This window comes from Callionymus lyra, chromosome 4 (assembly GCF_982586985.1).
Source record: "Callionymus lyra chromosome 4, fCalLyr1.hap1.1, whole genome shotgun sequence".
In the NCBI taxonomy this organism is placed as follows: Eukaryota; Metazoa; Chordata; class Actinopteri; order Syngnathiformes; family Callionymidae; genus Callionymus; species Callionymus lyra.
This window is the reverse complement of record NC_141821.1, coordinates 5,076,950-5,103,648: the sequence shown is the minus strand read 5'-3', so window position 1 is coordinate 5,103,648 and position 26,699 is coordinate 5,076,950. Positions and strand designations below refer to the sequence as shown.

Here is a 26,699-nt window from a genome sequence, read left to right as displayed (position 1 = left end):
GTGGTCATAAGAGCAGGGATTCTGGCAGCTTTACTTTTCAAGTCACAACGTTGTTCACACTCTTTTGCTCTTCTTTTATTATTTTTGTTTGAACTGAATATTGTGTACTTTAAGTCTATTTATTGTAAAAAACAAATTTCTTAGTTGTGTCACTGATGGTAAAGTTCTGAGCTTAAGTATTTGTATCAAATTTACATAAACCCCATTTAATATTATTATAATTGTAACACTGTTGGGTTGTTCATCACTGAATGTGTGACAAAGTAATGCAAGGATTCGAGATGTTATCGTTTCAGAAACCGGTCTCTGAGGAAGAAAATGCCTCGTCCAGCCTTGAGGAGAAATCCAAGCTTGTTTTTGGTGGAAAGTTTTAGAATAAGATAATTCAAGGCTTGTGATACTGCAACAGACAAACAAGAGCAAACTAAAAGCATTGACCTTATTAATAATAAATTAATTAAGAATAAATAATTCAGACAGACATGTAAACTCTGTGTTTTTCTCCATTTGACTTGTACACAAGTAGAACACGACTCTAAACCATATCCTATTTCTATTCTTTGTTTAAGTTAAAGTGATGAGTAAAAATCAAACATAGTTAAATCAATCAATTGTGTTTATAAACCATCAATATTTCAAAGACAGTATAAATATTTATCATATTCATAATTTTTTTCAATGGTAAAAAATGTAGAATAAAATAAGGGCTTTGATTTAACCTGAAACATGAGGGTTTTAAATGGATACATTTTAAGAAGACAAAGCAAACAATTGTAAATGAAAAGTCGACACTAACCTTGACTGTGAGTCTGTGTCAAAAGTCTCCAGTGCTGGTTAAAGACTCACTATGTTCAAGTCTGAGTCGCTCACAATAAACATGAGTGCGAGCGAAGTAACGGGAAAAGGGAGGAGATTGATTAGTTTTATCAGGATCTTGAATTAGTTTACAAGTGAAAGATAAGGATCTGAGGGTTGGGAGGGACACTTGTCCATTTGATTAAGTCTAGCTTGTTAATAAAGTGTTGGTGGGGGGGGGGGGTCTCAAATATAATGTAAATAATAAATTTAACATTTTTTAACCATTTGCTGTGAACATACAACAGGCAAAGACCATGATCTTTGGATTGAAAAACAAAAACACTAGTTAGTGTCAAGTCAACATGGCTGTGTCCACACATAACCACAGGAAGTGGACACGTTTTTCAAAGAAAAAAAACTTGAGATCTTCAGTTAGAAGTGTTTAAAACCTTCAAAACTTAAGTCGACTCAATGCAAAAACATCCAACTGAGGCCGTTTTAACAACTGTTAAAAAGATTTTCAATGGCAATATGCAACACTTGAAACGTGTTTCCAACCCTTTAACAAATGATACTTGGTTGGATGGATACAAGTAAGGAAAAGTTTATTTGTTTACTTGGAAGCTTTTTCTGTGTTTTACGAAGTTGGTTTCCAGCCATAGACTAATGGTGTTTGAGGGGCCCTGGAATGAGGACGATTAAAAACCCCTGGTTAAAATGACAGATACAACAAAGCTAACATTTTAATTCAGAAATAGATGGATAAATTATTTTGATATCAATTGAAACAATATGTGTCATAAAAAAAAAAGTCCTGATCAAAGACCGTAAATGTCCGTTGTCTGGGAAGACTGATAATGATATGATAGCGTAGATATACACACTGAACTTCCTTATATCGGAGTATTATTACATACAATTGATATTGCAACTGCTGATACTTAATCACAACCTACAAAGCTTTACGACTCAGTGTGACCCTGTGGTTACCGTAATGCTCCGTCTGACTTCTATAGTCACCTGGTTTCTCTCGGTGTTTTATTACGCCAAGAACCAACATGAACTCTTGTAGCAATGGATTCATGATCTTATAGGCATCTGACAACATTTAAAAAAGCAGTGATTCAAAACCACTGTTCCATAAGTCGTCAGGTGTTCCGAGGAAAATATTTCTTTTAATTTATGCCTTTTTTGTGTTTTGTTGTTCGGTTTTAGTGTTGATGGTCTCGCGGGAATGTTGTTCTCTTGCTATTGTTATATTTTCCTGTTGTTTAATAAAAATAAAAATGTATTTTTGATTGATTCTAGGAGAGCCTATTTAGATGACTGCTGTTCCTAGTGTATTCAATATACTTCCACTGCCAACGGATGTTAGGGCGATAAGAGCGGACAATGTTTATTAACAGTTTGACATTTAATAAAAACAAATGTAAGATGATTTTTTTTGCTGGTTCATTTTTGTGATTACTTGGAAAATATATATCAGTGTCAGTGTGTTTCTTGTATGTCAATTAAAAGTATATTTTCTTTTCATATGTACTTTATGTTTTTTTATATTTTGTGTGGTGGCGTGCTGTGTAATGTTCTAGTTTCAGAAGAACTTTAAAGTAATTGCCTTGTTTTTCAGAAGTCGAATACGTCTGGTACAATAAATAACTTTACAAAGTTGAATTTAAATAACTTTATTCAAATATACGACTTAAATCAAATTATGCCTCTGGGCTCATAGCATGTATATACATTTGATAATAATCAACTTTAACAGTTCATGACAACAAGACTGAACCTGTTCAATCGATCAATCATTTTCCAGGAAGTATTTTATCTGATTTCTGCCTAAAAGGACTTTGTCTGACCAGCAGACCCATCACAGTCAATTGTCCTAGTTGCCATGGTAACCAGGCTAGAGGTCAGTCAGACAGTAGCTGGTCGAAGTCTCAACAAACACACAGCCTCTCAACCCGGAGCGAGATCGTCCTCCTCGTAGATCCATGACGCGACTGCGACTCTTCTCCGGCTCCAGGGTCTTGAGTTGAGCTCTGCCCAGCATGGAGTCCCACAGGAGACCCCGCCTCCAGATCTACACCATGATTGACAGCTGATTTAGTTGGTCTTCTCTCTCACATGGTCAGTGTTTCTCAGTTGAATCAGCTTCTAGGTCCAAATATAGTCTTCAAATCTAGTGATGTGTCAATGAGGCTTCATGAAACAGCTGATTAGGTCTCACCATACAGTGTCTTCATTATGAAAGACCACTAGATGGCACTGATCTTATGATTAAATGAAGCCTGCAATAGTTTTCAAACTGGACTTCCAAAATGAAGACCCTGTATCGTGATACCTCTTCAGTTGTTTCATGAAGCCTCATCGACACATCATCGTCAAAACGTTTCATCAAATGAGTCAAACCTCGACAGAGATGTGTATGTCGGGGTATCTCCTGTAGAAGATGGTCCTGAGATTGAACTCTGGGTTTCCTTCGGCCTTGAAGACCCTGGTCCTGATGGTGTCGCTCTCGCAGCGTATGACGGCGTAAACATCCGCAGCTGTTGAGAGAAGATATTTACCCAAACAAAAGTCTGTACTGACGGGTCGCTGGAGCTTCATGAAGCAGTTTTCATAATTGTCAAGGGTCCGTAGGTGGCGCTCTTGTTGAAAATCACACGAGTTTCCTCAGGACAGTAAAAGGTTGTAGAGCAGAGAGCGCCATCTGGTGGGGTCAGAATATGAGGACAACGCTTCATGAAGCTTCATCAACACATCCTTAGTAATGTTGGTTAAATTCTCCAATAGATGATTGATGGCTGTGTTGCTTCATATCAAGGTCAGGAGTGGGCAAGAGAACCTTTTTGCTTGGGTAGACTGAACCCTGAGGCCCTGCGTAGATGGACCGTGGTCACCAGGGTGGGATGAGGTAGCAAACACTGGAATAACGAAGGCGGCGGCAACTCTTCTCTCAGCTCCCTTCACGTAGAAGAAAATATGAGAACGTATGAACCACCGTCGTCGAGATACCTGAGCACACCTGAGCTGGATGTTGGCGTGAGAGAAGAGACGCAGAAGAAAGCGACCGGTGGGTCCGGGCAGGAAGGTGGTGGGCAGCACGACGTAGCGACCGGTGGCGAAGGTTTCCCTCAGCGTGACGCTGCGGGAGTCGATGTAGATGGAGCTCGCCGCCTGCTTTACCACACACTGAACCCTGCTGCTGCGGTTCACCTCCACCTGGAGACAACACATGTCCAAAGTCTTCTTCTCCAAGATGCAGTAGGTCCCTCATCATGAACATGAACATGTAAAGTTGCTCTGAAATCTGGGCAAACGAGAGGTTACGAGAGTCTATTATGACATAATAATGGCTTCACTCCTCCTCCAGCCAGCTGTAATCACGCCCCGCTTTGTTTATACAACGAGTCCCTGGATTGATGACACAATGTGACAAACCTTATTCTGCCTAACATTATTATCTTTTGTTTCCACTCTTATTTCCACAGTAATCTCACGTTGTTTTAAATGTATTTATTTATATTTTGTAGTAAAACCAGAGGTATAAGTAGTAAAACAGTAGTAGAAAGAGTAGTAGAATAAGTAGTAGTAGAAGTAGTAGTGAGAGTAGAAGAAGAAGTAGAGGAACTAGTAGTAAAAGTATAAGTAGAATTAGTAGTAGAAGAATAATTCTTGGTAAAATTAGAAATAGAAGTAGTAGTAGAAGTAGAAGTAGTAGTATTATTATTAGTAAAGTAGTAGAATTAGTAGTAGTAAGTAGACAAAGTGTTTTTTATGAAGTTTCCAGGTATGAGTACATGAAAGTACATGAAGGTCAAAGTGGAAGGAGTTGAAACATGAGTTGAAGAGTTTTATCATTCAAGTGAATATGAAAAAAAGGGTAGAAACAGAGGAATAGAAAAAAGAGTTGAAGAGATAACAGAAAGATAGAACATAGTCAGCATTTCGGGAAAGAGTTGATTTGATACAAGTTTGAACGGTTCAAATCAGATAAAATTTGTAGGAAGAGAATCGGTACAAAATTTAGGTCAGAAGAGCAAAAGTTCCTTCAGAATTCACACAATAAAGATAGATTTGACTCCATATGAATGTTTTAGAAAAACTGTAGTTATTAAGTCATGTGTATTTTTAAAAAAGCCTCCACGGTAACATATCCGTTTTTTTAATTACAATTAAAACTCACCTTTAGAACCTCGAAACCGATGGCCAGGTTCTCTCCTCCTCCATCCTTCCGTCGCATCCTTCTATCTTCCTGCTGGAGACACATGAGCACCTCCTCCTCCTGACCTTTCACCTCGAACATGTACTGAAGGGAAACAAGGGTGAGATGGAAGAATCTTCACGTATCTCTACAGATCTTCTCTGTACCTGAGGGTTGTGCAGGAACGTCTCCCTGTGGTTGATGCAACCTCCACAGCGACTCCTCCTGTCGGCCTGTGCCGGCCAGCTCTCGACGACCTCCTCCTTCTTACCCTCGTCCTCCTTCTTCTCATCCCTCCGACACCTTCCCTCTCTTCCTGTCTGACTCTCCCCGAGCTGCGCCTCCTCTCGGTGGTCTCTGAGTTGAGTGGCGTCGCTCCTCGCCGAGGGGAGGGAGGTGCTGGGCAGCGAGAGTTGTGGCCCCGGAGAAGACGGCGCCGGAGAAGACGGCGCCGGAGAAGACGGCGCCGGAGAAGACGGCCCCGGAGAAGACGGCGCCGGAGCCCACTCGCCGTAACCACGAGCCTCTCGCCAGTGACGTCGGCGCCAGAACAGCTTCTTTTCCAGGAGGCGACAAACTACCACGTCTGAGAAGTGGACGCAGAAGTCTTGGAAGTCCATCCTGAGGACGAGAGGATACACCAAAGTCACGTTGAGCATTGGGTTCATGTGACTCAGAAGAAAGAAAAAACTGACCAGAATTCTCCGACATCGCGAACAACAAGTCCCATCTTTTCTCTTTCAGCACGACTTCTGCTTTGCCATTGCTTTGACCTGCAGGGGGCGCGTGAGAGCAGTAACGTCAGGAGAAAGAAACCTGACAAAGTCAGAAGATGTTTTAAACTGTGTTGGTTTTTCCATTTATTAATTTACATAAAGACACATTCTGATACGTATTTGTTTTTTATAGTTTCTGCCATAGTTGTTTTTATTGTTATATTTTATTATTTTATTCTTATTTCAGTTCACTTTTATTATTGTATTGTTTTTGGTCTTTTATTTTGACAGAATCCTCTTATTGTTTCTCTTTTGGATATATTTATTTTATTTTGACAGTAGAAAGCAGTTAGAAAGACAGGTGAGTGTTTTTTCTATTTATTTATTTTGATAAAGACACATTATAATGCATTGTATTCGTTTCTACCTTTATTTTAGTTTTTTTTTGCATTATGTTTAGTTGTAAATTTTATTTTAAACTGTTTTATTTTTTTATTCTGGTTGTATCTGGTATCATCACAATGTACTGTTATTATTTTTGTTTTTTTTGTTTTCGCACTTTTATTTTGACAGTTCAAAATAAATTATATTTTGTTTCCTGATATTTTAATTTTTTTTTATTCTGGTAGTATATCACATATTTTATTGTGTTTATTGTTTTTTTTTGTTTGTTTTTCGCTCTTTTATTTTGACAGCAACCTCACATTGTTGCTTTTAAATATATATTTCTTTAATTTGAAAGTATTTCAGGATTAATGTCTTTCATCCTGGCAGTTACTTCACAGGAATTTTGTTTCCTCTTTAGTAATTTAATAATGTTTTTTTTATTATTATTATTTTCCTGAACAAGTCCCATATTTTCTGCACTAACTTGGCCTCGTTTTGCCATTACTTTGACGACCTGCAGGGGGCGTGCGAGAACAGGAGGGTCAGAGGCGAAGCATAGAGCAAGACACCTGACAAAATGATAATAACAATAAGAAGTTTAAACTGACGTATTTCTTCCATTCCTTCAGTTTAATAATATTAAAAACAGATGCTGCCTCAACGTCCGACGTCAAGATCTGGTCAAAGTCTCACTAGAACTTCTATAAAACATCATGAACACGGGGAGCCATCAAGGAATTTCCTAGAGCTGTAAAAACTCAATGTATTTAGCAGTGTCCCAGCCGTCCTCACCCTTGACTCCACGCACCCGTCCAGTCATTGGTCCCCCACGGGTTCCTCATGCGCACCATCAGGAGTCTGGACGTGGCATTGGACGTTAGGATCTTTTCCCCCAACCATAGCTTTTTCACCGCTGTGATCCCATAAGCGTGTCCGCGCACTAGACCACATTCCAGAACCGACTCCACCGTCTCTCCCTCGGCCGGCTGAACCAAATCAAGACGATCATTTCAAAACCTTCATGGTCGAACAAAATCCCTACCCGTATGGAACATGTGATCAAGGAGTTCTGCTCATGGGCCTTGACCAGAGTTTGGAAAAGCGTCCTTCTCTGCTCGCTGTGCAGGCTCAGAGCTCGGCGGTCCAGACTAAGAGGCTCAGAGACGCCTCCTGTGAAGTCCACGAGGGCCTCGGGGGTGTTCCCGCCTTCCAAGGCCTCATAGCAGCCGTTGAGTCTGGATGCACGATGGATGGTTAACAATGGTCACAATCACAATCATAACCATAACCATAACCATAGCCATAGCCATAACATAATCATAATCATAATCATAATCATAATCATAATCATAATCATAATCATAATCACAATCATAATCATAACCATAACCATAGCCATAGCCATAGCCATAACATAATCATAATCATAATCATAATCATAATCATAATCATAATCATAATCATAATCACAATCATAATCATAACCATAACCATAACCATAGCCATAGCCATAACATAATCATAATCATAATCATAATCATAATCATAATCATAATCATAATCATAATCACAATCATAATCATAACCATAACCATAGCCATAGCCATAGCCATAGCCATAACATAACCATAACCATAGGCATAACCATAACCATAACCATAACCATAATCATAATCATAATCATAATCATAATCATAATCATAATCATAATCATAATCATAACCATAACCATAATCATAATCATAACCATAACCATAGCCATAGCCATAGCCATAGCCATAGCCATAACATAACCATAATCATAATCATAATCATAATCATAATCATAATCATAATCATAATCGTAATCATAATCATAATCATAATCATAACCATAACCATAACCATAATCATAATCATAATCATAATCGTAATCGTAACCATAACCATAACCATAACCATATGCATAACCATAATCATAATCATAATCATAATCATAATCATAATCATAATCATAACCATAGCCATAGCCATAGCCATAACATAACCATAACCATAGGCATAACCATAACCATAACCATAACCATAACCATAACCATAACCATAATCATAATCATAATCATAATCATAATCGTAACCATAACCATAACCATAACCATATGCATAACCATAATCATAATCATAATCATAATCATAATCATAATCATAATCATAATCATAATCATAATCACAATCACAATCATAATCATAACCATAACCATAGTCATAGCCATAACATAACCATAACCATAGCTATAGTTACAGCTACAGCTACAGCTACAGCTACAGCTACAGCTACAGCTATACCTATACCTATAGCCATAACCCTTACCCTTACCCTTACCCTTTACCTAATCCTAATCCTAATCCTAATCCTAATCCTAATCCTAATCCTAATCCTAATTCTAATCCTAATCCTAATCCTAATCCTAATCCTAATCCAACCCATACCCTAATCATAACAGTATCCCTAACCATAGCTCTTAGCCTTATTCTAATCCTGCTCCATGATTTTGCTCATGCTCTGTATCGTCCTATATGTTCTATCAAATCATGATCATTTGAAAAACATTTCATCTTTAAATCCAATCGTCGCTCACTTGGCGTAAGCCTTTTCCAATAAAGCGCTCCAAAACTCTCTTGGAGTAGCAGAGCGACAGAATAGCAGCCTTCCATCCTTATTGACCGGCAGCCGGTCGTCCACGACGACATCCACCCAGCGTCCGAAACGCCAGAATCGAAAATGGAAGATTCCCGCGTACAGATCAGGGCGCTTGGGATTCCACTCCTGGTCCGTGTGGTCGGGGATGACCTGGGAAGATCTTTGACTTGAAAAAAGTGTGGCAAAGATTGACGACGCAACAAAAAAGCAGGAGGACGGATACCTTTTTCCAAAGAGACGGCTCTGAAGCTAAACAGGAAATAGCTGCAACCATCCAACAGTTCCCAAGACTACCTTGGTGAAGGTCCCGCGTGCTGATGCCGTCGACGAAGAGACGAGGGTCCTTACAAATCTCCTTAAGGAAAGAAGTGAATAAAAGAGAAAATGGTAAATAAATGGGCAACTATCGTTACAAAGACATAAAACATGACCACAACCAACTCAGTAGTTTTTATCCTCGTCATTTTCGGATTATTTATGTGTTTTGAGAGTCGATCCAGCAAGAAGGTTCTCGAGCGGTTGATCTGCTCTTGTCAGGTAACACTATAAGTTCCTCTGGATACACATGCCGGGGTCATGACCTCTTCAGGTGTAATTCAAGACCAGATATGAGTGCAAGAGAGACCAGATCTAGTCAGTGTATCTTCCACCAACACTCAGGCCAGGGAACAAAATACATCCCCATATAAAACCTTTTAAATTCAAGACTCATTTCAAGATTTGTTTTTTCCAAAGTATTATAGATGTACATTGTTTATTACTATAATAAAAACTATAATAATATATCTTTTTGCAGTGTATACATGTTCTATCGTAGAATTTTGTAATATTTTCAACTGTAATCCAACAATTACCAACAATAATAAAAATACATTATAATCAAACAATTACCAACAATAATAAAAAGAAATCATAGTCAAACCATTTTCAACTATAATCAAACAATTTTCAACTATAATCAAACAATTTAAAACTATAATCAAACAATTTTCAACTATAATCAAACAATTTTCAACTATAATCAAACAATTTTCAACTATAATCAAACAATTTAAAACTATAATCAAACAATTTTCAACTATAATCAAACAATTTAAAACTATAATCAAACAATTTTCAACTATAATCAAACAATTTTCAACTATAATCAAACAATTTTCAACTATAATCAAACAATTTAAAACTATAATCAAACAATTTTCAACTATAATCAAACAATTTAAAACTATAATCAAACAATTTAAAACTATAATCAAACAATTTTCCACTATAATCAAACTATTTTTAGTTTATGTAAATATGTAGATGTATCTTTGATTTATAAAAAATATTTATTTATCTCTATCTATTATTATATTATATCTATTATGTCAGACGTTTAAAAAAAAGTTATTTCTACATGTGTTTATTTTTCACTTTCAAATGGTTAAACTCTTGGTAAAAACTTCATGTTAACCGAGAAGAAGATTCTAAGATTAAACTTGGGACACATTATCCTGATGTTGTCCTAGACTATTGTCTCTTGTCCTCTCATGACTTTTCTATTTCAGGAATAGCCGCAGTTCTACTTCATGATGCGAGGCCCCCCAGCCGGGCCTCACGTTCATTCGTAGAACCGTGGTTACGTTAGGTAACCTGGGTTTCTATTCCCAGACAATTATTTCAAGAGTTCCTCTCCATGTCTTTGGAAGACTAACAAGAAAAAGAAATATACGTTAGACGTATATTGGTACGTTTTTTTGGCCTGCACATGTAGAATACGAACAAAAGCTTCAGTTTATATAAAATCAAATGATCGATGAAATTAAAATACATTTAAAAATAATTTTGAATTCAATTATATGTAAAAACCAACCTACCTTACACAAGCAACTCTCACCAGATCTTTATTTTAAATATATTTAATTCATTGAGATTAAAAATAGATTCTGACTAAAACAATAATGTTAATATAAAATATATATTTAAAAGAAATGTACCTCACATAAGCATCTTTCCGTTGATCTTCAATTTAAAATAACATTTAATTATTTCCAATAAAAAAGTTAAAAATAGATAATAAATATATTGAATAATAATCATTTTAGAAGTATATATAACATTTCTACCTTACACTAGCGACTTTCAGGTGATTTTTATTTTAAATCATATTTATTTATTGAAATAAAAAAAAAATCTTTTAAAATAGATTCTAAATAAACAATCAAACGCTTGTTTGCATCACAACCGTGGACTAAAAACAACCTCGAGTCAACCAGCATCTATTAACGGAGGGATACTGTGTCATACATACATCCCATAATAGAAGCAGTTTTAATAAACATGGGATTGAAACATGACGTGCCGATTCAGCAATTCCGTCGACAGGTGAAGACGTTTATTATAGAAGTGAAGATATGATAGAAATGTTATTCTCCACGTATTAATATACAAACGCTGACCCTCGGCCTCTTCCAGGTCAGTCCCGCAGGGGGCGCACTTTTGTAGAAGAGCGACTGGGCCGCGGCGGGGAAGAGCGGGTCCTTGAACAGGGCCCCGCGACGCAGACACGACCTTCGTAACCTGTGGAACCTTTGACCCTGGAAGTGGTTCACTCGCTCCGGCATCGTTTTTTCTTTTGTGACGAGAAGAACCTGAAGACACGCGAGCAGAAACCAAAGATGTCACAAACAACTTTAACATTTTTTAGAACTCCCATGATGCATTTCTACACACTGCTCGTGATTGGTCACTACAATACGGTACTTAAGTTGTATTGCTGTTTCAAAAGAGACTGACAGCTGTGATTGGTTAGCTGGGCGGCCAAGCCTAAGGAGAGCTGAAGCATCTCATGCAGAATCTTTTATTCATAAGAAATAAACTTTTATAATTAAAAAAAAACAACACTAAAAGTGTTATTAAACAGAAGTGGAGACACTCTTGAGGTCACTGGCTCTTGGGCAAGACATCAGCCCTCCGAGCGCTGCTGGCATTCACCCGGCGCTACCTAATCTCGCACCAGATACTCCTGCAGCGTCACAGCTCGACTCTTACTTTGTAAAAGCTTTAATTTCACGAGCAAAACTCTGGACATAAATCAGCGATCACAGGCTCTTTTTTCAGAAGGTTGTCGGTTCAATCCTAAAGGGCTTTTATCGTGCTTGGACATGGACTGTGTCCAAAGTCTTGTTGGTTTGTGCGTCTGTTGTGTTTGTTTTTTTAACGGTACTGTTTAAGTCATCAGTGATTTGAACTGCGAGTTCACTGAGTGTGTGTGTGAGGATCAACTAGTGTGTGTGTGTGTGTGTGTGTGTGTGTGTGTGTGTGTGTGTGTGTCTGTGTGTCACAGCAGGGTCAAGTGTTTCCTGCTGTTAGGATGAGGTTTCACATTTTAAAATCTTTTTGATTCACACAAACGTGCAGCAACAAAAAACAATATATTAATATAGGAGGATTAATGTTTACATTTATAACTAGATTATAATAATATAATCATTTTTTGTTCAACATGATAAAAGCTCATCTACACACCAGAACCCACAGGTTTATTTGAGTTAATAAATAGAAATAGAAGCTCCATATTCATGCACAATAGTACATTCAAATTGCACTCTATGATAGGATATATATTACATCTGTTCTTTCACAAAGATATTTTAAATTAGAAAATAAAAACGTTGAAATTATTAGATTATACAGAATATATTTTTCAAAAGGTTATATAAATTATGAATGAAACTACAATGAAAAGATACACAATAGTAACAGAAATAAACACACTTAATAGAATATGAATTCAAAATAAGTAGATTGTAAAAATTAAAATTAATAAATCATATAGAATTTTGTTGGCGTCAGGCAAAGAATTATTTTTTTTTTAAAGCAAGTTATGCAAGTTATTAACGACCTGCTAGTGGCTTCTGATCAGAGCCATGTTTCAGTTCTTGTTCTTCTAGATCTCAGTGCTGCATTTCACACTGTTGACACCAGGTTCTTCTACAGAGATTGGAAAACCATAAAGACATACGTGGAACTGCAATAAACTGGTTTGAATCCTACCTGTCGGATAGAAAGCACTATGTACATGTCAACCACCTCTCATCGACACACTCTAAGGTCAGCTATGGTGTCCCACAAGGTTCTGTTCTTGGTCCAATCCTATTCACAATCTATATGTTTCCACTAGACTTGATCAGAAGACACTCTATAAACCTGTTATGCTGATGACACTCAACTCTACTTGTCAATGAAGCAGATGAAAGAAATCAGCTACACAACTACACTCCTGTATCACACATATCAACAGCTACACAACTACACTCCTGTATCACACATATCAACAGCTACACAACTACAGTCCTGTATCACACATATCAACAGCTACACAACTACAGTCCTGTATCACACATATCAACAGCTAAAAAACTACAGTCCTGTATCACACATAACAACAGCTACACAACTGCACTCCTGTATCACACATAACAACAGCTACACAACTACACTCCTGTATCACACATACTGTATCAACAGCTACACAACTACACTCCTGTATCACACATATCAACAGCTACACAACTACAGTCCTGTATCACACAAATCAACAGCTACACAACTACAGTCCTGTATCACACATATCAACAGCTGCACAACTACAGTCCTGTATCACACATATCAACAGCTACACAACTACAGTCCTGTATCACACATATCAACAGCTACACAACTACAGTCCTGTATCACACAAATTAACAGCTACACAACTACAGTCCTGTATCACACAAATCAACAGCTACACAACTACACTCCTCTATCACACATATCAACAGCTACACAACTACACTCCTGTATCACACATATCAAGTCATGGATGACCAAAAACGTCCTTTTACTGAACTCGGACAAAACTGAGGTTCTTCTAGTTGGTCCACAACATCTCAGACAATCCTTAACTAATGATCTTTTCAAAATGGCCTCCTGCTACAAGCACCACTGTAAATAATCTGGGTGTTTGCTTTGAGGAGGACTTAACATTTAACTCACACATAAAACAAATATCACAGACTGTCTACTTCCACCTTCGTAACATTTCAAAAATCAGTCACTTCCTTCCTTTAGATGCTCCTGAGAAGCTCATCCATGCTTTTGTAACCTTCAGACTATTGTAACTCTCTTCTGTCAGGCTGTTCTAAAAAGTCTCTCAGAATCTTCAGCTCATTCAGAATCTGCAGCTTGTGTTCAGACTAAGACTAAGACGAACACATTTCTCCTGTGCTCTCCTCTTTACATTGGCTTCCAGTAGAATTTATAAACAATTTAAAATCCTTCTCTTAACCTATAAAGTTTCACATGGTCTAGCACCAACATACATTAAAGATCTAATCCAAACGTATCAACTCTCTGGGACGTTACGTTCCTTAAACTCAGATTTATTAGCTCAACCACAAATCTCTAAATGTAGATTTGGAGCCAGGGCCTTCACTGTTGAGTTGCTGGATCTGTTTTTTCTTTTCTCCACTCTAGTCTTACTTAAACTATAGTGTCTTGAGATAACTTTGTTATTATGAGACACTTTAAATCAGATCGAATTGAATTGAATTGAAGTTCTTGTTGACAATAATAGAAAAAAATATCTTTGTTATTTTCAAACCAGTCACAGCAGAAGGTCATTTACACTGAGTCTGGTTTAACTATAGGTTTATGTTGCGCTTGCAGCTGTTTCTCTTCTTATTTAGTTGTAGTCAAACTGTGAAATGTCTTGAGGTAAATTCTAATTTGAAGTAAATTCATTCAGATATTTATCTACTTATCTACTTTCTATACTATAATCTAGCACCTCTGGTACTTACACTCAGTTATTACATTCCTGCATTAAAACAAGTTCTTTAATTCAAAGAAATTATGTTAAATATTCAAGTTATTTTATAGATAAGCGTCTGTTTCATGTCTCAAGAGCTGCAGAAGGTGATTGAGCTGTTTTTCAGTCAAAGAATAAACCTGTAAACTCCTGGAAATAAATCATCTTGTTGCTGAAACACTAGGTTTTGAGTTTTTTTGTTTGTTGATAATGATATTTTATTTTTACTGTTTTAATCTGAAGGTCAGTTCCTGAACATGAAGCCGACTTTAAAGGTGCGAAAAGGTTTGAGGATCCTTTTAAAAAACAGTCTGACATGAATGAAAATATCATTGTTGTTCATCCAGTGAAGCGTCACAAACATATAGAACCTCTTCTTCTTGTAATGGTTACCTGAGTGTCAGAGCTCGATCTCCTGCCGCTCGTCGTCCATGAGATCAAAACATCCTTTTCTCCTACACAAAAATAAATAAAATCCTGGTTCCACCAACATCTACATCTGACGGAAAGAGAATTAAAAAAAACTAATTATTTTGATGCTTCATTTCAAGAAATTGTTTCGACAAACAAGCTACTGAGATGCTGATCACAGGAGTGGCTGAAACAAGAGTGTGTGTGTGTGTGTGTGTGTGTGTGTGTGTGTGTGTGTGTGTGTGTGTGTGTGTGTGTGTGTGTGTGTGTGTGTGTGTGTGTGTGTGTGTGTGTGTGCCATACCATACGGTGACACAGCAGGAGTGTGTAACTCTATCTCACTCCTCACAGACAATAGACAGTTACCAAGTGACGAGACACGCGAGTGAGACCATGACATAACAAAGTGTTGTTAAGAGGATGAATTATGGACAAACACGTGTGTTGTTGTGTGTATCACTCACCGTTGTTGTGTATCACTCACTCCTCTCTGGTCTCAACGCTCCTCAGCTCCAGACGTCCCCGGACATGTGATGTTTCTCTTCTTCTTCTTGAGTATCAGAGTGTTTCCCCTCGCCTGACACCCAATCCCCTGTTAGCGTCGTCTATTTTAACTGCTTCCTCACCAACACATCGGCCTGAATACCCTTCATTTAGCGTGTGGCCCCGAGCCAGACTTTGAATTATGGCCTGTGAGTGTTTCAATATGAAACATGTCGTTGCCATGGTTCACACCGGACTAAGAATTTTAAATATTAAATATTAAAAAAGGGTATTTTTAAATAAGAATCTCTATAACAGGAGGGTTCGAGTTTCTCAAGGGGCCACAAGACAAGGCCTCACTGTAAGTAGGGGTCGTAAAGCAAATTTTAAAAAAAATTGACAAAGAAAAAAGAACTTTAATGTCATGGAAAAAAGTTAAGAAAAAGAGAAAAATCAGAAAGAACTGTTTTACATTATAATATGATACAGTTGAATTGTTACTTGACTTGGAAAAAATAAAAGGTTGTCATTTTTAAATGTAGAGTCTTTTTTGTGTTACTTCTTTAGAAATATACTTTTTACTTAAAAAGAGAAGAAACAAGGATTAAACCTTAAAGCATTAAATACAAATAACAAAATAACCTAAATAATAGTTGTGACCCTGGTCTAGAAAGGCGCTATATAGATAGAGGTTATTATTATTATTATTATTATTATTATATTTTAGGTGAAACAAGTCATGAATTACTAAACAAGTTTCATAGTTTCATAGCTTTCCTTTCATCTTATGAGGGCCACATACAAACAATCAAAGGGCCACAGTTCTGGTCTAACATTGAGAAAAGTAGAAATAGTCATTTAAATAACCTTTCGGTATAAAGAAAATGATCTTAAGCTCCGCCCACTGAAAACACTTTGTTTTTATTGAGATTAAATCTTGTTGACCATAACCACGCCCACCCCTTATGATTGGTCAATCATGGAGGTTTGTCACCGCACGCAATTAATCCCGGAAGTCTCCACCTCCAAAGGACTCGTTGTATAAACAAAGTGGGGCGTGATTACCGCTGGCTGGAGGAGGAGTGAAGCCATTATTACGTCATAATAGACTCTCGTAACATCTCGTTCACCCAGATTTCAGAGCAACTTTATAAAGTAATAACATGGTCATGATGAGGAACTCAATGCATCTTGGAGAGGAAGACTTTAAGAAGGTTAAACCTGGACCTGGTTTTTGCAAACTACAGATAATAATCATCACGTGACTCAATGTTACGAGGGTGCGTGTTGTGTTCAGGTACCTTCAGGAGAAACTGCTGCTTCTTGAGGCTGCTCGGGTATTTCATGGGAGTTTTACTGGGAAGACTCGTGTGAGGCAGGACCTGGACGTGTTGGAAAGAGCCTGGTCTGAGAACAGCTGAGTGTTCTCCCAGGAGAGCAGGAAGAGGTTTCAGAGGAGATGATGGATGTAAATTATTCAACAGAAGGACGTTTCAGATTCTATATGGTCACCAGTGAGTTACTACTACTGCTTAAAATTATTAAAGTAGTTTCCTCATTTTTTTACCCAGTTTTTTTGATTGTGTGAACAAATACTATTTTCTAAACAACAGCATGTTTTTCTTTTGTAAACATGATTTTTTTCTGGTCTTGCGTGTTCTTTAAATACTAAGTCGTGAGAGACCATCAGTTCATAAAATGTAAAAAAAATCATTTATAGTAATAATACAATAATAAAACTAATAAGAACATACTAGGGGATAATATAGAATATAATAAATATACAGTAATAAATGCAAATGTAAATAAAAACGATATATGAGAGTATAAAAGTAGAATTTTTTTTATCTAACCCACAAACAATCCTGGTTGTTGTTCTTACACAATAAATGTTTTCTTATTCTAATAATAGAATAGAATAGAATAGAATAGAAAATCTTTATTCATCCCCAGGGGGGAAACACACTTTTACAACAACAGCACAGTATAACGAAAACAACAACAATAAAAATATAATGTATAATTGTTGTTGTTATACTAAATATTTAAACCGTAGATTATGTCAAAGAAAGGGATAAATTAAGTATTAATGCAAAGAAAAATATCATAGTATAGTTAACAGTGAATTAAAACAAATAAAAATATAAGTAATTAACTATTTAAATTAAAATAAACGTTATATTAGATAAAGGGATTCAAAGCTTTACTCTGTTATTTTGATCAAATATAAATTAAGAAAAAAAACCGTAATAAATTACTTTTCATTCAATCCTCACATCGACATTATTCATAAAAATGATTAATAAATAAATAAACATGGAAAGATAAATTACAACAACCGTGATAAACTTACATTAAAGATGAAAATTGTCGTTTTCTTTTTTTCAAACTGATCGCGTGATCTGGGATCGTTTAGTCGAGTCTGCCGGCGTTGTTGACGTGTGCGCATGCGCAGAAGAAGAAGTCCAACCGAGTGTTTGTTTTAGTAAAGAATGAAAGTTTATTAAAGTTTATCACTTTCATCACTGAAGATGAAGGTTTTTATTCTAGTTTTCTTGTGTATGTCTGGTTTATCAAAGGCGGAAGAAGAACGTTTACCGAACAAGTGCGAAGGTGAGAAATAACATTAACTTTAACTGGAGTTTACGTGATTTTTATTAAACGTATATTTTCTCAAAACAAACTTTGGCTTCAGTTTGTAAGTTCCTGACATCCGAGCTGCAGGAAGCTCTGGAGAAAAGCGCTCGATCCAAAGAAGTCCTGGAGTTGGGACAAGTTCTTGGTTCTGGCAGAAGGAAGAAGAAAATCAAATACAACACGTCGTGAGGATTGATGCACATTATTCACACATAATGAGTGTAAAACTGTATTTAAAACATTGTTTATCTTTTAAAATACTGAAAATACATGTATTTATTTATTTATATATTTTGCTACTGAATTCACCTGGATGGATGTATTATTTATAACATTAACTATTCACTTTTGCAACTGAATCATTCTAAATGATAAGGATTCTCCCTCAGAGAGACTCGTCTGACGGAGGCGGTGGACGGTATATGTGAGCGGATCCTGCAGTACAGCGTTCATGCAGAGAGACCAGGAAGTCTCCGCTACGCCAAGGTGAGTTCTTCTATCTTCATCGTGACCTCTGACCAGGAGGTTATCGTCTAAACCTGCTGAGATACTTCGATGAAGATGAAAAAATAATAATAAACTTGAAAAATAAATACGTTTGTGTTGTCGTTCTGTGTCGTTTGGGTGTAAGAGTGTTCTACCTCATTTGGTGCTCCGCCCTCTAACCGCTTCGCTACTGGTTTGCCCTGCCTCGTCTCTGAGAAAGCTTAATGAACTCGCCACCCAGCAGGGTGCGGTCTACTTCCTATAAAGGAGGGAAACACCCGCCGCAGTTCCTCCTTTTGAACTCGGCAGAAAGCTCCTGTCAGGGGCGGCGTCCAGCTGGGGGGACATTGATCCCGTCGGGCTTCGTCTTGGGTTTAAACCAATAGCTAAGCGGTTAGAGGGCGAGCACCAAATGAACTAGAACCCCTGGGTTATCGTCTAAACCTGCTGAGATACTTAAATTAAGATCGTACAATCAAATAAATACACTTTCAGGTGGTTTTGTTGACAAGATGTTTTGTTATTTATTCATTTAAAAAAATGTTTTTGATGTCAAAGCAGTTCTTCTGTCCTGGAAGTTGTGTTGTTGTTTTTAGTGGTATTGTTATTCATCAGAATGTTATCATTATTATAGTGGATGATTATTATTGTTACATTTTATTTGATACATTATAATATTTATTATTTAATATCATTATTGTTGTTACTATAATTGTTTATATTGTTATTTTTATGCTACATTATTATAATTTCTTGAATAGTTATTTGTACTTTTATTATCATTATTATTTTGTAATTGTTATATTTTATTCATAATCATTTTTATTTTTACCATTAAATAATGTTATTACTTTTTTTGTTATTATTATATATGGTGTGCATTTTTTTCATTATTTTAGTTTATGTTATTATTATCCTTATCATTATTATGGTTATTATTTTTTACATGTTATTTATTTATAAATATTATTATTTTTGTTGTCGTAATTTAAAATATTAAATCCTCTTAATATTTAATGTGGTTTCCTTTTTTGTTTTTATTGTTGTTGTTTATATTATTATATCCTTATTATTATTATTATGGTTATTTTACTAGAATTAATTTTGTCATTATTTATTATAATTAGTGTTATTGTTAACTTTTTATTTATTTATAAATATTGTTTTTGTTATCATCATAACTGTTATTATTGTTATTATTATTATTCTTGTTTTTAAAATTTTAAATAATCTTTTTATTATTGTTGTTATTATTATTTGTGGTTTACATTTTATGTTTGAATTGTTTTTGCTTAGATAACTATTATCAATGTCATTTTTGTTATTTTCCACAAGTATTATCATTTTTATCATTATGGTTATTATTGTTATTCATTTTTACATGTTATTTATTTATAAATATAATGGTTTTGTTATCATTGTGATTTTTAATACTATATCGTTTTTTTATGCTTGTTGTTATTATTATTATGTGGATAAAATTGTTTTTTATTTATTGTTGTTTATATAATTATATCCTTATCATTATTATAGTTATTTTACTATAAATGTTTTTGTCATAATTATGGTGTTATTATTTTTTATGTTTTATTTATTTATAATTTATGATGGTTTTTGTTATCATAATTTATATTATTATTATTTTTGTCACTGTAATTATTACTATAAAATATTGTTAGTATTATTATAATTATTGTTTTTACTGTTATTACTATTATCATTGTTGTTGTTGTCATTCTTCTGCAGGGTTCCAGTCAAACCATGACAACTCTGAGGAACCTGGTCCAGAAAGGAGTCAAGGTGGATCTGGGAGTCCCCATGGAGATGTGGGACGAGCCGTCCGTGGAAGTGTCGGACATGAAGAAACAGGTGGACATGGATGGACAGTCGAGGAACAAGTTTCATGACTTGACCTTGTTGCCCTGTTGTTGCTCAGTGCGAGAGGATGCTGGAGGAGTACGAGGAGATAGTGGAGGACTGGTACTTCCATAACCAGGAGCAGAGACTGGAGAGGTTCCTCTGTGAGGAGCACGTCCTCGCTTCTTCAGATCGAGGTAGAAACTTCCTTCATTGACGGTCATGAATGAATGAAGTGACACGACTGTCCTCAGAGTGTCTGCAGGAGGTCTGGAAGGGAGACCCGGGCACTGAAGGAGGATCTGAGGAGAGGGTCTCGAAGGAGGACCAGACTCACGACGCTGGAGAGTTGTGACACAAAACATGTACTTTTCAGTGAATCTCTCATGAAGTGAATCATGTTTTCTTGTTGTATTTGGAGGGAATGTTACATCTTCAGTGGAACTACATTTAAGATCATTATCTTTGTGTTTGTATAAACGACTCTTGAATGTTCAGGGTTTTATGAATAAATGTTTTTTTCTATTATTTCTACAGTTTTCTTCTCCTGTTTGTCACGTAGAGGATAACAAAAGTGATCAGACTCCTGTTATGAGCTCAACGTTCTTATGTTTGACCCTGATGTGTTTGAGGTCAACACACCGCTCTTGGACCTCACGATGAAGAACTGCAGGTGAGCTTTATTTATGAAGTAGTTTCTGACGGAGCAGCCAGAGTGAAATACCGCCCTCTTGTGGTCAGTTACGGATTGTGCCGTTGATAGAGACATTTTTTCTTTGACCTCTTCCTAGCGATTGATTTATCCTCAGCCCTGGAGGATTGTGGGAAAATTGAAGCCCACTCTATATATTTTGCAATATTCAATTAAATATTAATAACGACTATCTTATATTAGTTATGCTACACATTTTTAATGCTTTATTTATATTTATGTTTTACACTTTCAGGTCCACAACTCTGCTTGTTGTTTTATTTGTTATCTTTTTTTCTGAAACCGCAAAATAATTTTAATTTTAAAAAAGGAAAAAGGGAAAGTTTTAAAGACGTTTGTCACTTTCCTGTTCAAACATTGCTTTAAAAAGTACTTAATTTAAAGAGTGAAATAAAAACCATGTTTGCAAACAGTCAAGTATATTTTGCAGTAGATGTATCAAAATCCAAAAGTTTGCCAATCATTTTCGGATTTTACCAATTCTTAATGATCAATATAATCTCTATAAAAAAAAAATCAAATTAAGAAAAGTTCCACAATGTTAAATTGAATGATGGTTTCAAGTAGGAAACATCTATCGCTATCTGTAGAGCAGCTGGTGTTGACGGGGGGCGGTCACCAGGGGGCGCTGATGTAGCGCGTGTGAAGGCTGAAAGGCAACAGAAAGGATGTAATACACGTATCTAGACACGTGAGGTCGCTCAAGTTAATATCGTAACATGATTTAACTAAAAATATAACTGACGATCAAATTGAAAACTAACGAGAAACACTAAACTTTAAAGTAGAAAAACATTAAATATTGCAGTTTTCTTGTATGTTTGATTTAAAAAACAACAACATTGAAAGGAAAGATGTATTAAAAATCTATGTTTTCAGATTAATTTTCAGTTGAAATACGAGTTTTTAGAAAAAATAAGGCAATGTTGTTTTAAAATAGTATTGCATTATTGCAATTTATCACAAATGTTAGAGAATGATTTAAGTTCATGGTCCGTCTCTGATGCTTCTTTATTTAACTTTATTTATTACATGATTTATGTCTTTTTATATGTTTTGTATTTATTTGTTGTACTTATGTATTTTTTTATTTGATTGTTTTTACATGTATTTATTTATGGATGGATGGAGGAATGTGTTTTTCTATCCATCCATCCATCCATCATCTATTCATCCACTCATCCACTCATCCATTCATCCATTCATTCATTCATTCATCCATTCATCCATTCATCCATTCATCCATCCATTCATCCATTCATCGATTCATCGATTCATCCATCTATCCATCCATCCATCCATCCATCCATCCATCCATCCATCCATCCATCCATCCATCCATCCATCCATCCATCCATCCATCCATCCATCCATCCATCCATCCATCCTATCATCCATTCATCTATCCATCCATCATCCATTCATCCATGCATCCATTCATCGATTCATCCATCTATCCACCCATTCATTCATCCATCCATCCATCCTATCATCCATCCTATCATCCATCCATCCATCCATCCATCCATCATCCATCCATCCATCCATCCATCCATCCATCCATCCATCTATCCAATCCTCCACCCATCCAATCATCCCTTCATCCAATCATCCATTCATCCATCCATCCATCCTATCATCCATCCATTCATCTATCCATCCATCATCCATTCATCTATTCATCCATTCATCCATATATCCACCCATTCATTCATCCATCCATCCAATCACCCATCCATCCTATCATCCATCCATCCATTCATCCATCCTATCATCCATCCTATCATCCATCCATCCATCCATCCATCCATCCATCCATCCATCCATCCATCCATCCATCCATCCATCCATCCATCCATCCATCCATCCATCCATCCATCCATCCATCCATCCATCCATCCATCCATCCATCCATCCATCCATCCATCCATCCATCCATCCATCCATCCAATCCTCCATCCATCCAACCATCCAATAATCGACCCATCCCTCCCTTCATCCATCACTCCCACTTCCCTCCATCCATCCATCATAATTATTTAAGATTGTAGTTAAAGTTGCTAAAAATATCAATTTAATTTAGTTTCTATAGTGACTTGAGGTTAAAAAACTTGAACATTTAAAAATAAATTAAAAAAATGCACAGTTTATACTTCACTTGTCATCGTTTTCCTATTAAAGTGTTAAATTAACAGTAAATAACCATTTTACTCTGAAGGGTTATGTTGTTGACATATGCAATTTGTTTGTTCTTCTGGCAACAGCACTGATCTTATTTACTTTCAAGATCATTACAGCGCCACATACAGGCCTGACGTGTGTACTACATCCTAGAAACTATTTTGTTATAAACAATAAACCTGATTTCTTCACTTTTTCTTCAGAACTTAGTTTGTATTTTACTGTGCCGTTGTTCAACTGAAACATTTGTTAAAAACAAAAGCCGCTCTAACGCCCGTCGATGTTATCACTTCAGAAACTAGTAAGATCTTGCTCTTCATCTCCACCCGTCGCTGAAACATGGCGACCAGGAGCGTCTCGTTCTGAGCCACCCACCACGTCTGAAGCCTCTTAAAACATGTTCTTACTTCACAACTCGTCGCACCAACACTGATCCTCACTTCACCGTGTGAACGAGGAGCAGGTTTTTGATTCAACTCTGGGTCTGAAGAGGCTCAGAAGGAAGAGACCCTCGTCTCAGAACAGGATCACGTCGGACCAGACCGGGACACACGAGAAGATTCTCTTAAGTTCGTAGACGATCCGGTTACGATCTCTAAACCTCCATGTCTTCTTGTAAAACACGGTGAACAGCCGCCTGCGGTTTCCTTTCCACGCCGTGAGGTTTTGAAATGTGGTCGGGTCGTTACGCGGTCCAGTTCTCGCCTCCTTCACGGTCCAGAGACCTCCTCGGCAAACGGCGCGCCTCGTTCGATCACCTTCAGTGTGGCGGACGTTAAACACGCGTGTTGGCGAGTCGTTAAGTCGTAACTGGTCACATGATTGAACGCAGGATAGATTCATTCGGACTGAATCTCAGATCCTCGAGTCAGTCCGAGTCGGTACAAGAACCAGGAACGACATAGACTTCATTGTCTTTTCATTGTCAAGTTTAACTGCAAAAGTAATGTATCTTGTAACTGATTTAAAATATTTTTGATGTCATTAAAATCGTTGTATATCATAAAATAATTTAAAAACTTTTTTAATGTAAGCTGCAAAACGGTGACTTAAATCAGGAATTTTAGTTTTATTACAATATTTTTCTTTAAACTTTTGTCATGTTTAATTCAGCATCTATTATTAAAATATTGTGATATGAGTTGGTTTGAGCTATTAAAAACAATTAATAATAATATTATGTACATATTTATATATATATATATATTATAGGAGTGTAAGAAACTAATGATACACTTAAATATTGCAATAAAAAAATAACATATTACATCGTATTATATTTTCATGATTGTTATTTTATGGTTTATATTTAGATATTTATACTTTTTTTTTTACAATAAACATAAACAAATTCACAGCCTTTATTCATTTTTGTGTCACTAGACGACGGTCATTACTTCCTCCACAGGCGATGACTGAGGACGAGAGGATACAGTAAGTCCAGCAGCTTTTAAAGCTGATGTTTTGACATATTTTGGTTTGAAAACAAATGAAAGTAGTTACGACTTCGTCAAGAGTCATGTGGTCTGTAAATACTACAACAACAGAGTCAAGTACTCGACAATACTACACATATATACTTGTTACTACGGTAGCACTATATATACACAGCCCTAAAACCCACAGTTTGACAATCATAACCTACAGTATGTTTTGTTGGATAATTTTCAGTCACGTGGCACAAACACGAAGAACAAATAAGGCATCGGTATCTGGACTTGATTCAAATACCATTGGCCCAAGTATTGATCCCTGAGGTTCACCTTTCACTTTTTTGAAACCACTCTTCTAATAATCCGATCCAAGACTTGTTCTCGCTTCAACTTTGTGTCAGATGGTGGCAGATTAACGTTGCTCTGGCTCCGATCTGAACCCATTCTTTGAATGCTTGAGCACGATCACTCCATCATCCGAGACGAGCGTGGATCGCTGGCCCGGCGCCAGGCCTGTCATCCCGATATCACGTCGGCTTTTATAATAACACATCGGAGTGTTATCGTTTCAATCTCTCGACTCGGATCGTCCGCCGCGGGGGGAACAAACGTTGGCATCGGCCACGGACCACCAGCTAAACACACACTCTCGGCGATGGTTTCTGTTATCCATTAGGATTTGTGTTTTTTACGATCATTCATTAAATGGCCTCAATTACCTCCACTTCATCTCGGCACCGAACCCTCTGGAGACGACGTTGTTTGTGCTGCCAAGGTGCAATATTGACGAATAAACCTGCTATTTGGCCCCTCAATTTACTTTATTGCACTTGTCCCGGCTCCAAGGATAGCATTGCTTTTCTGCACCGCAACTTGTGGCGGCGCGCACACACACACGTGGACACGCACACACACACACACACGTGGACACGCACACACACGCGCACAAAGCGAAGGCACACCTGGGGAAACATTCCTCGAGGGAAGTCATCAATCAGTTTTATGGTTTTCTCTGGGAAAGTTTCCTCCTCTCCAATCAACTCTCCCGCCTCCTCCCTCACCAGCTAAAATTCTCTTATATTTCCATCTGTATCGGTTTTGCTTCACATCTGAGAACCATCCGCTCCCAATTATCTCCACTATTTTTTTTTTTCTATTCCACTGAGGGATAATTGCAGCAAAGTGGACAGATATTTGTTCCTCACTTCAACCGTGAGAGACGGGTCTGCTGGTGGCGCTGGTGTGTCTTCAACCTGCTAGAATGATGAGGAGTGACAAAGGTGGTCTTGACCAAATGTATTTTCACTTCCACACGTTTATAGTGAAGAAAAAAAAGGGATATTGTTGCAGCTAAACATTGCAGATCATGTTTCTATTTGTGTTTTTATTTCCTCCTTTGGATCTACCTATAATGCACTTACTATGAGATATATATGTGTGTGTGTGTGTGTGTATAATACAAATAGAAATGTGATCTGTGTTGTTTAAAAATGTCTAATTTGTTGGTATAGTACTAGGTTTACAGATGATCTATGTTGTAATTTAATTCATTTAAATCATGACAAAAAATAACATCACAAATTTCTCCACTGCAGGTTTTCAAAAAATTGTATCTCAACAATTGTTGAACTTTATAAGCTTAAAAACTTTAAATAAATAAATACATTTTGTAAAGTCAAGCTTGAGGTTGAAGATTTTGCTTTCAGTAATTGGATTATAAGTTAATTGTATTTGCTTATAATAATTTCAGGGCAAGAGTGACAAAGAGTGTCGAAGAAATTAATGCTATGAATCAAATAATTTAAATTTAATTTATAAATAATAATTTACTTTTTAAGATAGATTGTGTATGTCATTTTTGTGATAGATTAGAGACTA

The 26,699-nt window shown here is 36.6% G+C and overlaps 2 protein-coding genes across 2 annotated transcripts; one reads left to right on the top strand and one right to left on the bottom strand.

Moving 5' to 3' along the window:
- Window positions 1-2,649: 2,649 nt before the first annotated feature.
- Window positions 2,650-15,115, bottom strand: LOC148081133 (calpain-5). Its single transcript, XM_087790279.1, has 14 exons — window positions 15,015-15,115; window positions 11,227-11,418; window positions 9,009-9,140; window positions 8,724-8,935; window positions 7,148-7,340; window positions 6,898-7,091; window positions 5,698-5,775; window positions 5,465-5,623; window positions 5,170-5,377; window positions 4,985-5,107; window positions 3,824-4,020; window positions 3,644-3,762; window positions 3,208-3,344; window positions 2,650-2,878 (listed from the first exon to the last, which is right to left on the bottom strand). The coding sequence occupies exons 2-14, from the start codon at window positions 11,389-11,391 to the stop codon at window positions 2,702-2,704; spliced, it is 2,094 nt and encodes a 697-aa protein (XP_087646405.1). The 5' UTR covers window positions 11,392-11,418; window positions 15,015-15,115; the 3' UTR covers window positions 2,650-2,701.
- A 2,862-nt stretch (window positions 15,116-17,977) lies between these two features.
- On the top strand, window positions 17,978-21,023 carry cnpy4 (canopy FGF signaling regulator 4). Its single transcript, XM_087790277.1, has 6 exons — window positions 17,978-18,128; window positions 18,211-18,337; window positions 18,542-18,638; window positions 20,385-20,507; window positions 20,575-20,692; window positions 20,750-21,023. Exons 1-6 carry the CDS (start codon window positions 18,047-18,049, stop codon window positions 20,848-20,850), a joined length of 648 nt encoding a protein of 215 aa, XP_087646403.1. The 5' UTR covers window positions 17,978-18,046; the 3' UTR covers window positions 20,851-21,023.
- The last annotated feature ends 5,676 nt before the right edge of the window (window positions 21,024-26,699 follow it).

What these genes read in the sequence shown, in the direction of transcription:
- LOC148081133 (XM_087790279.1), bottom strand. Translation starts at nt 11,391, where the DNA reads ATGCCGGAGCGAGTGAACCACTTCCAGGGTCAAAGGTTCCACAGGTTA. An exon ending in CGCGATGTCGGAGAATTCTG is followed by an intron (nt 5,624 to 5,697) that starts GTCAGTTTTTTC and finishes TCTCGTCCTCAG; the next exon opens with GATGGACTTCCAAGACTTCT. An exon ending in CACGCCAACATCCAGCTCAG is followed by an intron (nt 3,763 to 3,823) that starts GTGTGCTCAGGT and finishes TTCTACGTGAAG; the next exon opens with GGAGCTGAGAGAAGAGTTGC.
- cnpy4 (XM_087790277.1), top strand. Translation starts at nt 18,047, where the DNA reads ATGAAGGTTTTTATTCTAGTTTTCTTGTGTATGTCTGGTTTATCAAAG. An exon ending in TTTACCGAACAAGTGCGAAG is followed by an intron (nt 18,129 to 18,210) that starts GTGAGAAATAAC and finishes CTTTGGCTTCAG; the next exon opens with TTTGTAAGTTCCTGACATCC. An exon ending in TGTCGGACATGAAGAAACAG is followed by an intron (nt 20,508 to 20,574) that starts GTGGACATGGAT and finishes GTTGTTGCTCAG; the next exon opens with TGCGAGAGGATGCTGGAGGA.